The sequence below is a fragment of the Echiichthys vipera genome (genome assembly GCF_963691815.1).
Source record: "Echiichthys vipera genome assembly, chromosome: 12".
NCBI classification, from domain to species: Eukaryota; Metazoa; Chordata; class Actinopteri; order Perciformes; family Trachinidae; genus Echiichthys; species Echiichthys vipera.
Genome location: NC_139837.1, coordinates 13,326,341 through 13,342,184, shown reverse-complemented (window position 1 = coordinate 13,342,184; position 15,844 = coordinate 13,326,341). Strand labels below are relative to the sequence as shown.

The 15,844-nt window shown below is 38.2% G+C and overlaps 1 protein-coding gene across 1 annotated transcript in view; it reads right to left on the bottom strand.

Moving 5' to 3' along the window:
• Positions 1 to 6,611: 6,611 nt before the first annotated feature.
• stac (SH3 and cysteine rich domain) overlaps positions 6,612 to 15,844 on the bottom strand; it is a 28,854-nt gene continuing 19,621 nt past the window's right edge. The window contains exons 8-11 of the mRNA XM_083924753.1: positions 14,377 to 14,474; positions 9,806 to 9,857; positions 8,945 to 9,082; positions 6,612 to 7,031 (exon numbers count right to left, since the gene is read on the bottom strand). Of these exons, the coding sequence (XP_083780879.1) occupies positions 6,933 to 7,031; positions 8,945 to 9,082; positions 9,806 to 9,857; positions 14,377 to 14,474 (387 nt within the window). The 3' untranslated portion in view covers positions 6,612 to 6,932. The remainder of the gene's footprint in view (positions 7,032 to 8,944; positions 9,083 to 9,805; positions 9,858 to 14,376; positions 14,475 to 15,844) is intronic.

Sequence of the window (15,844 nt, the reverse complement as noted above, 5' to 3'; positions counted from 1 at the left end):
TTATAAAATCAGCTCACATGACAGACCAAGGGATTCAAAGCAACCACAGAACTAACATTAACTATACTGCCATATGAAGTCTAAGTGCAGAAACATGCAAAACATTAAAGGTAAAAAAAAAAATGCCTTTGAGGTTTGTGTATTGTAAATTAATGCCCGGCATGCTAATGATTGATTTTGGTTTACTTACTTACTGCCATTTAATAATTATTATCCAAATCAATCCTAACCTCCATACTTTCAGGCCCAGAATTGTGTAAAAATCATTTTATAAGTGATTTCCACTTGCAGTGAAAATACTAGAATGATATGAATAGGTTAAATAATTGCAGTTATATAAATATTTAACTGTTATATAATATACATATTTACAATAATATTTACAGTGGTGAATATGATAGAATGATATGAATAGTACAAAAAATAGCTGTAATACTATGATAAATGTGACTAATTATTACTAGTATGGCAGTGATTATTAGAACTAATAGGTAATGGTAATATATTTTAATAGTAAACGTGATAGTAAGCGTCACACAGGACCACTGCAGCAGGCACCGACCCGATCAGCAGAGACCTGTGAGACAAGAAAGCACAACGACTCCAGGGAGGAAGTGAAGTTAGTAACATGCATTAATGGGACATGAATGATAGAGAGAGAGGAGGAGAGAGAAGCTCAGAGTATCACAGGAAGCTTGGAAGACAAGGCCTAAAGCAGCGTAACTAAGGGCTGGTCCAGGGCAAACCTGAGCAAGCCCTCACTAAAAGCTCTATCAAAGAGGAAAGTTTTAAGTCTTCTCTTAAATGTGGAGATGGTGCCTGCTGAACCAAACAAAAGCAGGGAGTTGGTTCCACAGGAGAGGAGCTTGGTAGCTGAAGGTTCTGCCTCCCATTCTACTTCTGGAGACTCTAGGAACCGCAAGTAGTCCTGCATTGTGAGAGCACAGCGTTTTAGTGGGGAAATACGGTACTATGAGCTTTTTAAGACATGAGGGAGCCTGACCATTAAAAGCTTTGTAAGTGAGAAGAAGGATTTTAAATGATATTCTGTATTTTACAAGGAGGCAGTGCAGCAAAGCTAATACAGGAGAAATATGATAATAAGGAGTTGCAATAGTCCAGTCTACACCGATTACTTTATCAGATTTAAGAACTAAATTTGATAGAAACTCTGAGAATAGAAATAGAGATAGAAATTCAGAGTACAGACCAACGCTGTAGGCTATGAAAAAATAGAGTAGGCTGAATTGTTTTCCAGGTTGGGTGTGAAAGACTAAGAACAAGACTTTCACATGAGTTAGAATTTAGTTGAGGTTTAGGGTTGATTAATGGATGCAACTCCCCCTCCTCGGCCTCTGACGAAACGTTTTTGTCAAAGTTACATTTTTACACAAGTGTGGGATAATGGGGGTAGTGTGTTTGTGTGCTTCTTGGAATGGAAGACTTTGCTGTGATCAAATTACGCTGCAACTGCGTTTGATTGATATTGAAAGACCACAAAAGCTCTAATATACTGTTTCTATGTTGAGTGATCAGTTTAGTGTCAACCCTTTCCGCAAACACACTGATAAAGCGTGAATTTGGCTTTACTCCACCTAAAGAAGTATTTCTCTGAGTACCCCTCTGAGTTTAGCCTTTCCAAAGAGGTGGACAAGGTGCAGAAGGTGTTAACCCAAATGCTTCTCTGTTTTAACTGAAACAAAAACCACAAACATTAGACTATAAGCCAGCTGTCCCCTTCCTGCTTCACACCTGAAACCATATTTAACACCCATAGTTCACCTATACACTCTTTCACACACACACTGTGAAAAATATAAAACAATGTTAATTTAATTATTTAAATAGATATATACTATGTGAGTATCCCACATGTTCCCTTTAACAGTTTAGTTGAATCCCTAAAACAACATTGTTATTTTTAAAAAAGTCTTCAATCTTCAAAAATATATTAAAATATTAACAAATCAGCTCTATTGATCAAAAGTGAGCTTTTGACTTAAATATATATATTTTTTAACATATTACCACCTTATACAATTGTTATGTGTTGGCAATCAATTACTATTTACACATACAGCATTTGGACTTTTGTCCAATTTCTACCATTTCTGGTTTTGCGGGACGAATAAAGGAATTCTTCTTCTGAGGGAAATATTTGTCTCTTTAGCTACTAAATACCTCACTATGTTCACCAGCCTGCTAACTGTGTCTGTCTGCTGTCTGTGTCTGGAAACAACACTGATAAGAGGGGAGAAACCAAAACCACTACCTATGCGGGCCGGCCAACCGAAACAAGGAGGTGGAAGATGCTATAATATATAAATAATGTCACTGCCTGACTTCGACAATATGGTCAATCCCTTTCACATTGCACAGTCATTTGTGTCGTGTTTCCTACACAATAACGAGCGTGAGTCAACTCTTAACTACCATTTTTAAGTGTAGCATCATAACAGCAACTTACTGCAACTTCTTAAAGATCCCCCTATATCACAGCTTCCATTCATATAGGTTCCTATCGCATTAGGTTCCCTTTTGATCCAAACACATCTGTCATTATGTAATTACATGCAATAAGACCACAATTTGATCCATTGTTGATATTAAAATATAAATTAGTGCAGCTTTAAGTTGAGCTTTTGCAGAGAAATAACTTCTATTTGAGTGTTGGGAAGTCAAACTTAATGGTAGACCAAAGAAAAGTGGGGCCAATCAATTTGTGATTTTAGACACATTGTGAATTTTTTTTTTCTTCTGTAATTATGTATAATTTGTTCTGTAGGGAGAATTAAAAATCACTTGATAAAGTTGTCCTACTCTGACCTCTGTATTCTCTTTTCTGGAACCAAACAGCTTTTCATACAGTTTGTACAAACTACAACTTTGCATGACCTACAACTTCAGCTCAAGCAGTGATGGTGCAAGGTGCAAAGGTGTCAAAAAAATGTGTGATAGTGTAATTTACAAAGTCACACTGTTGCTTATTTGTTCCTCACTTGTTCAGAGGCTGTTGCACTGGAACCTTTCAGAATCAGCTGTCAGTAATCGGATGTTGTTGTTACTCTGATAAACCAACAGGAGTTGCTATAGAACCAAGTCTCTGAGACGGGCCAGCACCCTGCAGTGACGGCCTGGTCTGTGTCATTAGGACAGGAAAATGAGCTGACACTGAAATAGCAAAGTGTCTGTAATTTACTCAACTTCTATAGTTAGGCTGCGCTTCCATAGACAATTTAAACATGCAAACAGTGTCTTGAAGGAGCTGCTGAAGCCTCTGACTGATGGTCTCATTGTCTCATGGTGGAGGGTGTGTGTGTCCCCGGTTAGATGGCCCGCAGGCTTACTGAGCTGTGAGATGGAGCAATGATAAAGTGTCCTGGAATCAACAGTTTACAGGGTTTAGGCTTCGGATAACAGCATGTGAGCAATAAAGTGAACCTAAATATAAAATGAAAAACTTCTGTGTTCATGCATGAAACACCCACATTAGTGACACATTATAATAGAACTGAAAGCTGCACCTTGTACAGACATTCAGTTTAAGTACATTGTGCTGATAATGCTTCACTTTTCACCTTAAATAAAAACATTTAGAGTTGAAATGGCACTAAGAGTTAGGGATCAATATGAAAATGGAGACAAAGCAATTGTGAAATATAAAATTATAAAAACACCTTGGTGCGTCACTTGTCTTCGCCTTGACCTTTGTCTTCCGTGCCGTGAAAAAGGATTTGGTTCTTTACGCACTTTGAGTAACTGAGTCCCAATCCAGTTGTTCTCACTGGCAATTAAATCACATTATAATATCTTTTATATTTTTTTTGTGGGGGCCACTTATTATCGATAGCTAATCAATGCGCACAAGAGGAAAGAGAGCCATGACAGAGTTTTAGGAATCGTTCTGACAGACAGAAGAATCAGCTACATTTATGATGATATATGTGAAATAATATGTTTTTATAGAATCATTTGTAATAATTCTATGTTACAGACAATAAAAAAGCATGCAAGAGACAAAAACCCCAATACACTTTTGGTTGTTGTGATAAAGAAGAAATTTTAATCTTGTTGTATATACAGTATGTACAATGTGCAGTTCCTGGACACTCAATACAGCCAAGTTTCAGTGCAGAACAACCTTTAAGAGAGATACACTGGTCATCAAAATAAGAGAACAAATTATAAATACTTGATTATTTTTATTCTGTTTATTCAGAATTTGATAGTATATTTGCTGTGGCTGTACCACTGCTGTACTAGCATGTGTGTTTTTTTTTTTTTAAATGACCAAGGCACTTCAACAAAAACCTTTATTCTTTAAAAAAGATAACAGTGAACATTAGAGAACAGTAACCATTGTGTCAGAAGAGAAGATTTAAACAATGTTTACTTCGGGCTATAGGATTCAAAAGTGAATAGGAAGTGTAGAGGCCACAGCTTTGAATGACTTCAGCACATCTGCGCCCACAGGACATCACTAGTTTATCACACTGCTCTTGTTAGATCTTGGTCCGTTCTTCTTCAGTCTCTTCCACAGTTCGGTAACTGTAGTGGGTTTCTTAGCCATTACTCGTCACCAAGGATTTTCCAGAGATTCTCTATGGGGTTTAGATCTGGACTCTGGGCTGGCTATTTCATTGTTTCAGTTCTCTTAGCTTCAAGGAACTGCTTAACCCGTTTTGCAGAGTGACAGGGGGCATTTTCTTGCATGAATATTGCGGACTGATTGGGAGACAATTGCAGTGAAGGTATTGTATGTTGCCGAAGGAGGTTCACATAAACATTTGCATTCCCCCTGCCATGTAGTTGTACAAGAGGCCCAACTGCTGCTGCAGAAAACACCCCCCATACCACGACACTTTTTCCTCCAAATTTAACTGACTTCTTTACACACTTTGGGTTCAGTCTTTCCCCAGTCCTATGACGAACATAATGTTTCCCATCAGACCCAAATAAATTGAACGTACTCTCATCACTGAAGTCACTCTGGACCAGTTCTCCTCGATCCACACAACATGCTCCTCAGCAAAGGCAACTCTCGTCTTTTCATTCTTTCTGCTGATGAGTGGTTTGGTCACTACAGGTAGGGCTTTCTCTCCAAATTGTCTTAAACGACGAGACACTGTGTGCAGAGACAGATTATTGCCCTGTTCAGCCGTCAACTGACGAGCAACTCCAGCTGCAGTGTTGAACCAATTCCCTGTTGAGTCTTTGCATAATCCTTTCCTCTTGTGCACTTGTTTTACGTGGAACGGTCTGTTTGAAGGACTTAAATTAATCTGAGTCCTTGTCAAGTTTCAATATTGAAATCACAGACATGGAACGCCCAACCTCTCTCTGATGGCTGAGGGTTGTCCCTTTGGCCTTCATCTGGGCAACATGCTGTCTCAGGGTTTCAGTCACCTTAGAGCAGCTTGCCATCTTGCAAAGTGAACAAGAGAGCTGCCAGATAAAGTCCAACAATTTCGTAAATTTTCACCAGGTGCCAGATTAACACCAATAACTGGGAGGTATCTGAAAGTGTTCTCTTATTCTAATCACTGCTTTTTCACAAAATAAAGGTTTTTGTTGTTGTTTTGATTGTTTAAAAAAATAACATGCTAGTACAGCAGTGGTATAGCCACAGCGGATATTCTATCGAATCCTGGACAATAAAGAATAACAGCATTTCAGAATAAATCAAGTATTAATAACTTGTTCTCTCCTTTTGATCTCCAGTTCATACTTTATCTACTATGACGTAACACCTCTCCAAAAAACAATCTAGAGTGATCACATTTAAAGTCAACATGTAAACTAGAAATGTATCTTTTTCTTACATTTCATTGTCTTACAAGCACCACTATGTGTTCACGGAGCATTCCCAGCAGATCACATAGACATTTAATCATTAATGTCCTGATTCTATTGTAGTTTCTCACTTTTATAGCAATGAAGCCATTAAATCTTTAACAAAAGGGGGAAAAAAAGAGAGAAAATTCACTTAAAGACAAGCCTTAAGGAACATGTCTAATAGATTCTGCAGCATGGAGACCATGCAAAAAAGTAAATTTGGTTAAATAGATAGTGTCCACTTAAACACACGTTTTACTTTTGGTTTCTAATGGCTTAAAACTATTACATCACCATCATCATTTAGTAAAATCCTGGATTGCAAGACAGTATAAACCTGGGGAATATGAGGGTGATATTTTTGAAAGACCACAGAGAATTTATGCAGTCTTTGATTGTGTCAAACTGAAAATACTCCCACACATCTCTCTGTGGCATCTAATATGCCGTTTCTCACTTGAAACACATGGAAACCTTTTTAAGTGTTGTCATAGTCTGCCTGTAACTGTACCATCAAAGAAAGTTTGTTCTTTTTTGTTGTCTTTTCTGACCCAGTGTTTCCATTACCTTCTGATATAAACTATTTTCTCATCCAAAATAATCAGAAATGTCAGAGTCTTTTGCAAACTACTCTGCGTTAAAAGCTCAACCTATGCTTTGAATATTATGTAAAAGCATGAGAAACTATTTGTATTTGTACTATTGGACTAGAGGAATGCCATTGTATGTGCTGAAACCTTCTAAAATGACCACTGTAGTAAGTGTTTGTTTCCCAATCTTCGGCTTAAACAGCCAGACGGCAGTTCCACTTTCAAAAAATAAACCGCTTGTAGAAGAATAAAACTAAGGAGGGGAAAAACACACATTTCCTCTATGAATTAAATCAAATCTAGTGAAACAGCAATCTCCTGCCCTCCTGCAAACGGTATGTCCCCTCGTCTCTCTCTGTGCTGAGAGGGAGTGAAGAAGGTACAGAGCCTGACCTGCAACAAAGTGGAGTCCAAGCCGTCCAAACTTTAGAGGTCGAGTCTCATCCCCTGACCTCAAGGCGGCTGATCCTATCCCCATCCCCGCCCCCTCTTCATTTCTCTGATTCCTCAGACGATTTCCAGAACGTCACAAGGCACAAAGCCTCTCTTCTTTCCACTCGCCACCCTGATGAAGCCGCTGTGTTCGCCCTCACTGCTCACACAGATCTAAGAAAAATCAAAAAATGAGACGCTACTTTAATGTAGAAGCTGACAAGTAAATCATTCAAACCATTGGATCAAATAATTCAACATATGTCAGTATTTGACGAAGGTGATGTCTATGTATAGACCTTAATGTTTAAATGGCATACTAAATAAATACATAGTGAGGTATTGGTTTTTCATTAAAAATACAATATATGAACAACAGTCTACTTAGTCATATATACTTAGCCTGGGGCTGTGTCTGCATTAACTTTGGCTGGATCGGTTTACATCATCAACTCTTCAACAAAATAACACTATTATAATGCTGCATGGTCTTGTGCCAATATTATTGTCAGAAAAGCGTTTTAAGAACCATGAAGTACCTCTGGCAACATAAACACCTGTTTAATGTTTACTGTTTTTATGGGAATTAGTCCCCAACTAAAGCACATATAAAGCTCTTTGAGTAGCTCTACAGACAAACTTTGATTTATTTTATTCAATTATTCATTCATTCATTCATCTTCAACCGCTTGTCCCTATCGGGGTCGTGGAGGGGCTGGACTTATTTTAAAAGGGTCATATTACAAAACCTGTATACTGTACTGCCATGCTGGAGTGTCTATAAGTGCTTCATTTTTTTATTCTCATTACATTGTGATGATGATGTGGTGATGATGGGTACTGAGATCCAAAACTGGTCAACAAAAAAGTGATCCGGCTTTTCTTTCTTTCAAACTCCGAATTTCATTGACCCTCATGATTGACCAGAACACACTGTGTTTGCATGCTTGCTCTTAGCGCTCTACCGAACCTCCCCCTGGGTTTGTGTGGCTGGAAAGGAAAGGCAGTGGGTCATGACTCATCTTGTTTTCGGTGGTTTTATCTCCACTGGGGGTTGCTTACTTTAGGTCTCCTCTGAGTCCTTACATGCCCTGGAAAGCATTGTGGGAAAAAGGGGGCCTAGTCCAAGTACTGACATTATGCCAAAATGGTGTTCAGGCGTATGTGAGGGAAGAGTGATTGGAGGTAAGAAGCGGCGTGGGAGGATAATAAGACGGCTAAAGAGCTGCTGGATAATATGAATGTGATGTCCTCTAATGGCTGGGGTGTGATCGTGAATGAGACACAGGTGTAATGCTGAAGATTTAATGTCCATGCGATAAAGGTCAATGCTTTTTCAAACCCATGATGACGAGGACGTTCATGTAATCAACGCTGCTAATGTTTAGGTCTAAATGTGTCCTTCATGTGTTGTCTTTGTTTTTTGTTCTCAACAACAATCCTACTGGTACTGCATGATGAAATGTATCTCCAAAAAGTCACTTAATCATAAACAAACCTAAAAAATAAAGCTCATAACACAACTAGATTTTTTTATGGGGCAGCTTTTAAAAGGCTTTTATTCATAAAAGGAGTTTTCTTGCCTGTGTTCCTTTGAAGCCTTTATATGTACGATTCAAATATTTCTGCCTTTGGTGCTCTCCAGTGGTAGTATCAAAAACAACATTGTTGCAGACACCAAGCCAGTTATTCTGCAGGTTTGCTGGTGAAGCCGCAACAGTGCTACAATTTGACATCAATAAACTACAGTTCTTCACAGGATCGGTGGATCCAATTCAAAACTGCCCTGTGATAAATCTCTGCAAGATGACAACTGGCATAATTTCGATCACATTTAAAATACATTGTTGTCTTTAATTTAAATGATGAAGACACACACATGCTGCCAAAATCTCAATACCCAGAACAATACAACAGTAAGATATAAGAAGAAACAGATGACCCATAATAATGGGTCAGGATCATTTATGATATAAATACACTGGGAACATCCGGTCCGGCTTGGCTTTATGTGAAGACTTTCCACTTAAATCTTTCTATCATCATCATCATCATCATGATCAACATCGTCATCAGGTTTACAGTACCTGTCCCTCCTTCAGGGTGATTTGGCCTTGTTCCTTACAGCCAATGAATGTCCTGTTACATCTGAACACTTGGTCATCAACCTGCACTTGATGAGCATAGGCTGCTGGGAAGAATCCGATCCTGTCCTCAATTACCCCCTGCAAAAAAAAAATCATCAAGCAATCATGTGGCTGCACAGTACATTAGAGGATTAAACCCAGTGATTAGATAAAATCCTTGAAAAAACAACAGGGTTCTGTTGGTTACAGCACTGTACATACAACCTGGATTAAGTTGTATTCTAAATCTGACCGAGTGCTATACATGGTAAACAGACATATAGAAGATATACTGTGTATGTTTTCAAATCCAGTACCTAAACATATTACTGTATGATGGTGTAACATCAGGTAAAGTATCCATTGTTCAGAAAACAAACAGGCCATGTGTCTCTGTTTATCTGTAGCCTGTACAAAACAGCAACGGCGTTAAAATGCGTGATGAGTTTCTTCATGGTCTGGTGGAAACCGGCTGCCTCTGTATAGTCACGTTTTGGCCCTTTTGTCTCCCTAATTTATCCGTCATGCAGATGTCCTGAGGCAGCCTGTTGCCAGCTCCTATAATTTACAGCTCGCCTTCCTGTAATTTATCAATCCATTTCTTATGTGGGCATTTTCATTTTGGGCTTTGTGGAAAAACACACATTATCAGAATCAGAAATACTTTAATAATGTTTCATATTGTAAACTGGACTACAACAAAGTTCCAAACATTATCTTAGAGTTTTGCATCTTGGTAGGTAAATTATAATTGTAAACATTGAAAGACTTTTGGATGAGTAATGTCACTACTTAGATGTAATACGTTGGTTTAGTATCTACCTTCCACCAGTCATCATTGGAGTCGTCAGCCACTAAGATTCTGTCTCCCGCGCTGCAATATAGAGCAAAACAAAGGAGGAATTACTCAAAACATTTTTCTCTTCTTGGCATAATGACCAACCAAGCATTGTGCTTTAGTGCTACATGTGTACAAAGAGATATGATTACCAACTAGTCCAGTACACTACTACATCAAAAGGACCACAATGGATATAAGCTATTGGCCTTTATTGGGTTTTATCTCTTTGAGACATGATGACATGAAAATGTACAAATATATAATACATATATATATATATATATATATATATATATATATATATATATATATATATATATATATATATATATAAATATATATACATAGATATAATATAATTTATGTCCAATCAACAATTCCAATTAAGCTATCCTAATCCTATAATACAAGGTCAATCAAAGGTCAAAATCTTCAACAAATTCAATGCTCATTGGTTTGAAATTAAAAGCTGTCTTTTACATATTATGTGAAATTGTTGACCCATTCATAAACTCTGTCAACAATGAGAGGAGCTTCACCTCCTTACTTTTCTTTAAGACTTTAAGAGACCCTCTTATACAGTTTGCATGGTGTTATTCTGTGTTTATATTCTGATTGGATTCACTTTAATCCTGTTTGCTGTGTGCAACTCTTCTTTCTTCTCTCGTCCAGGAAATGCATGAATCATTGTACCCCATCGCCGCACGTACCATAATTACAAGCATGTGTTCAAAGCCGTCGGCTAAATTTGACCAATAAAAATCAAAAGGGGCCAGCACAGTTGATCCAAATGGCTTACGTAATTTCCCTTTTTCTTCTTCTTGTGGTTCAGTTACAACACTGGCTGTCATCTGCTTGGCAATGCTCGCCATGACTCAGAAAACACTGTTTATTGTAGGTGAAAAACAACACAGCACCCGACGTTGTTAAAACGTCTAAAGCGAAAGCAATGCAGACACATGGTGCTTTAAAGAATGACAGGAAATGTATTGTATGAGCGTCTACTCAGAGTGCAGCGCGGTAAAAAATTAATTATGAAGCATGAGCCGTGAAAGTGAGAAAAAAAGGACTGGGGAAATCATCGCCCATTCAAATAATAAAAGAACTGTGAGTTTTCTGATTCTGTATTCTAAAAATGCAGAACTCATCAATGCAATCACCACACTGTTGAAGGTAATCATGTAATCAGAGTGTAGTCTAATCACAAACCTGATATTCTCACTTAAAACTAAAGCTGAACCTTCTTAAAAACTATCAGAATCAGAAATACTTTAATAATCCCAGGGGGAAATTATTTTCATTCCCAACTCCAGATATACAAACAACACATATTATACAGACTCTGATATGATTAATATTTAATTTAATGTGAATTTCCCACAAAGAAATTAAAATGGCAGTTTGTTTTCTCTCTGTACTGACAGTCCGCAGGAGATTTCAGGTTCCTTTACCGGCGTTTGTTGAAGTTGTTCCCCCATTGAACAGTGTTTATGTATTAGACAGCGATTGGTTTATGTTGGTGACGTTCCAACTAAAGCTTGTCCGGAACATGTTTAAAATTCATATTGTAGAAAAGTGCACAGACATCTCCAGGAGAGGAACGTGGAAAAAAAAACTCTCTAGTGACAAAATTTGTCAGTATCGTTATTGTCAGACATTTTAGAGGACAAACGCAGAAGAAAAACACTTTTCTGAGTAGAGGGGAGGTTATATTTGTCCCTCTAGTTGTGCTTCATGTGTTCGTGTTAGATGTATTAATTATTGCAGTGAAGGATAAAAGCATTAACGTAGGCTTTCATAAGAGAGAACATTTGAAACAAAGCTTAGTGAACTTCGTGCCGTATAGCAGGTATCGGTGGCCGGGGAGTCCAAAAAAAAGAAGTCAATGAATTTTATATTACGCCACATGATTGAAGTTTTTCTCGATCAAAGAGAGAGGACGTATCCGTGTGTTTGTGTGTGCAGGAGAAAGAGAGCGAGAGAGAGAACAAGTGCACTCTAATGTCCTTAAATCCTAGGATTTAAGCATATCTATGAGAACCAGGAGCAAATGGGTTCTTTGCCTGAAGGACTGCTCCTGATGAATGCTCTCTTCTTGAGGGCCTATTTCAAACTATGTTGCAAATGATGCCCCACTAATCATGGTTAAGAAATGGGATAACATCTGTTTCAGATTGTATTGGAGATAATACAACACACTAGACATATATAACTGTGTCTACTTTAAACTTGCATTAACAGATTTGTTTGACCGATTGGGGGTCTACACATCCAGCAGTCACAGAGCAACATTATCACTTATTTGGCGATGTGTTTGATGAATGTAAGTCCAACATTGCATAGGCGTAGATTTTGACAGACATCTCCACCATGAATTAAGGCAGAAAATGCTCAAATTGGTGCATAAAAATTAAGTATGTGATGCTGAAAATTAATCAAGGTAGAGGCGGAGGAACCCCCAAATCCCCTGTATCATTGTAACATTCTTGAATGTTTGAAACCATAGAGAGCAGCAGCAGCTTTTTGCCCTCAATGAGTTTCCCAAATCTATACTACCAACTAAGTGCAAACAATATTGACTGTTTCTCTCAATGCTAGCCTTGTAGTCACATCTGATTGACTAATAAGACTAAATGAGCTTCTTTTGCGGCGTAACATATATGTAGCGGTTAGTTAAGTGAAACCAGATACAAATAAACTGAATAGACCTTTTTAATGGAATTCCATTGCTAGGCAACAACCTTGTTGCTGGTGAACTTCCTGTCATGTCATGATGATGTCATTCACATTCACTTAGAATGTTTATGTTTACAACTTTGAAAGGTCTAAAGCTCATTTTAAAAAACTGAATTGCATTAGTGTTCATTTTATTTAGTTGTAACTGACATTGATGTTATTTTGCCAGCGGTCTGTTGACATTTCTGTTGTTTTTACCAAGAGGGAGACGTCATTGCTGTAGGAAAATACGGATATCTCAGGCTCTGAATTGTTTTAATAAAGAGCTTTTCATTTGTCTGAACGTACCTCCTGTTGTTTTCTCCCCATATTCATAGTTGAATCGGTATAAATGTATTGGCCAGTACTAGTCTTTTTTTTTTTCTTTTTTACCAGCAGGCAATAATATATCCTCTCTTAGCCACTGGTAAACTGTCTGTGCTGATGCCTCAGGGGACCTATACATTTCTTCATGTTAATCTTAATGGACTTTCCAAATATTATCAGGATAAGTCCAAGAAGACATGTGATTGACTGATATTAACAGACCACCATGACTCACACACACATACACAGGTACTGTTAATGAGGCCACTCCAGAGAAATACATCTTTGAGGACCAATACCTACAAAGAGGAAGCTAATTAGTTCCTTTAGCACTCGATGCCGTGATTATAAAAGATGAAAAACAGGCACACTAATTAACGGACAACTGAAAGGAGACAGCTCTTCACCGGAGATTCTGTTTCTCCGTCATTGAGGCTGTGTGTTCTCTCGATTGCTAAGACACGCTAAATGAAACTGGCATCACATTGTGCTTCACTTTGTAAGCACAGCAGAAATCTTCTCTTGCAAATCTGAATTCACTGGTTTTAATGCATTGTCCACACCCTTTTTGACAAAGATCTCATAGAAAGACACAAAGCTCTATAGGATTAACGGTGTTAAACAGAATGAAAACCTCTATTCATTCATTCTGATATAAATTACTTTCACAATCATGAATCTCTAATGCACCTGCTTGAAACCTGAATTCTCAACTCACAATTCTTCAATCAGCAATCAATCATGAGCTAATGGATTAAAGGTGAAAATGTGTTTATTCTATCGTCTATTCTATTATCTATTGCTTGCATTTTTGGCTCATACTATACCTACAAAGAAGGCAAAGGATCAACAAACACAGGCATAATGCTCAAATGAAACTTGAACAGTTCATATTGAAAGCAGTATTTTGTATTTTTTTGTCCACTGTTGTCTCCCTTATCGCTGTATCGAGTCTGAATACTGATGTAAGATGCAAAAAATGATTTTTATTAATAATGATCATTAAAAGGTGTTATTGCAATATTAAGGAACTGGCAGAAATGTCTTTGCTAAACAGTGGAAAGAGCAACTAACCTTGTTGTTTTACATCTTTCCTGGCAGGTGACCTTGCAGAAACAAGCGTGTGTAATTTTATCAGCGCCGGATTCAATTAATCTTCTTCAGAAGGTTTAAATTGAAATTTCACAGTGAACTTGAATCTTGTTACCTCAACCACTATATTTTTTGGCTCGGTTTGTCCATTTGTTCGTTGTCTGTTTGTCAGCAGGATTGTGAATAAACTTCTGATCCGATTTTCAGGAAATTTTGTGGAAGGGTGACGCTCGAGCCAAGGAAGGACCATAAGATTTCAGAGCGGGTCCAAATCAAAGGACGGATACACAAATTGACATTGTGAGAAAGGATATGCCATTTTTGAACAGCAAAATAAGTATCAAAAGAGATCACTGTAAGCATGTAAAACCAAGTAATGACAGTGAGTGTTAAAGCGGGATCTCTTGTGTAAACTAACCTCATCTCCAGGTCATGGCTGTCTTGGGAAGTGAAGCTGAACAAGGCCACATAGGTGTTGAGCTTAAGGATATCTTTGTGTAGCTGGGTCTGCTCCAACTAGACAACACACACACACACACATGAACACACAGATTTGGTAACATGGCTTAAACAAAGCCCATAGTCACACAAACACAATACAACACCATATTCTCTACTGCCACTTTTCTCACAGTCGTATCTTAAAATAGTCCTTTGGCATTCGCATTAGGCAGGAGAAGCCCTTGTTTACAGAATACTGATAAACCGGGGAGCTGCTTAAGTTGTTCTGCAATCTGTTCTTTTTAAACCACCGTCAACATGAGTGGGAGAAGCAGGATCAGGTTTTTTCGTGAATGCTCAGGAAGCTAAAACAGGACAGGGTTGTGGGTGGCAGAGGAAGTATTCAGAGAAGTGTTAGCACAATTAGCAGGGAGATGCGCCGCCATTCTGGCGCTCTTCACACCTGCTCAGAAAACTGATGAGCTACTCAATACCTTGAGTCTGATTCCCGCCTGCTGCTTCCCCAGTATCCCTCCAAATGATTACATATGCAATGCATCGAGGGACATTTTGCAGACATATATGTGAATGACTTTGATGACACCATTTGCTGTTTTTGAAAGATAGCAGGAGAATGCCATCTTTGTGGTGCTGTATAGTTAATGAAGAGAAGAGTTTCTGGTCTTTTGTGGAGCGTCATCCATTTGGACTTGTAATATGGTTGATGGATGAGTTGAGTTAACTGCAGCCACAAGGCAAACTGCCTCTGTGGCCAATGGGTGGAAACAACAATCCATTACAGCTAACGAAGAGCTGCACACTCGCCCTGAGAGACTCTTGAGGCTATGGTATCATGGAACACTGAATGAGGGGTGGGGCCAGTCAAGATAACAGCCTCGTTTGTAACTTAGGACAATGTGGTGAAGGAAAGTTTAAAAAAGGAAACGGTAGAGCACTGTGCATTCCTTTAAATCTGCAGTCACTTGACATATTGTCACCATATAAATCTTTTATGGTGAATCTGTTAACCATAGTTACATATCTAGCAAACCCAGAGCAATATTAGCTTTAATTTGGAGACATGTTTCTGTCCAACTGCTGATCGCAAGTCCAATATTCACTTTCCATCTTGCACGTTTCGCATGATCCATTATATACACTAAGTAGTCACTACACTGATCCATTGTTGTGTACATATTGATTAACACAGCTTAAAGAGCTAATTCATAGCTAATATCGTTATTCCAGTTACTGTAGCTTGGCTTTTGGAGGTGACACATTTTACACTTTCCCCAACAGCAAAGTTACTTTGGATCAACAGAAGCTGCCCTAGAATGAACAAACAAACAAAAAGAGTGCCACTGACAACAATTTTAAACTTCCTGAACAAACGATCCAACCAAAAACAAATCACAGCATGAGTCAGATTATTTTACTGTCAATTG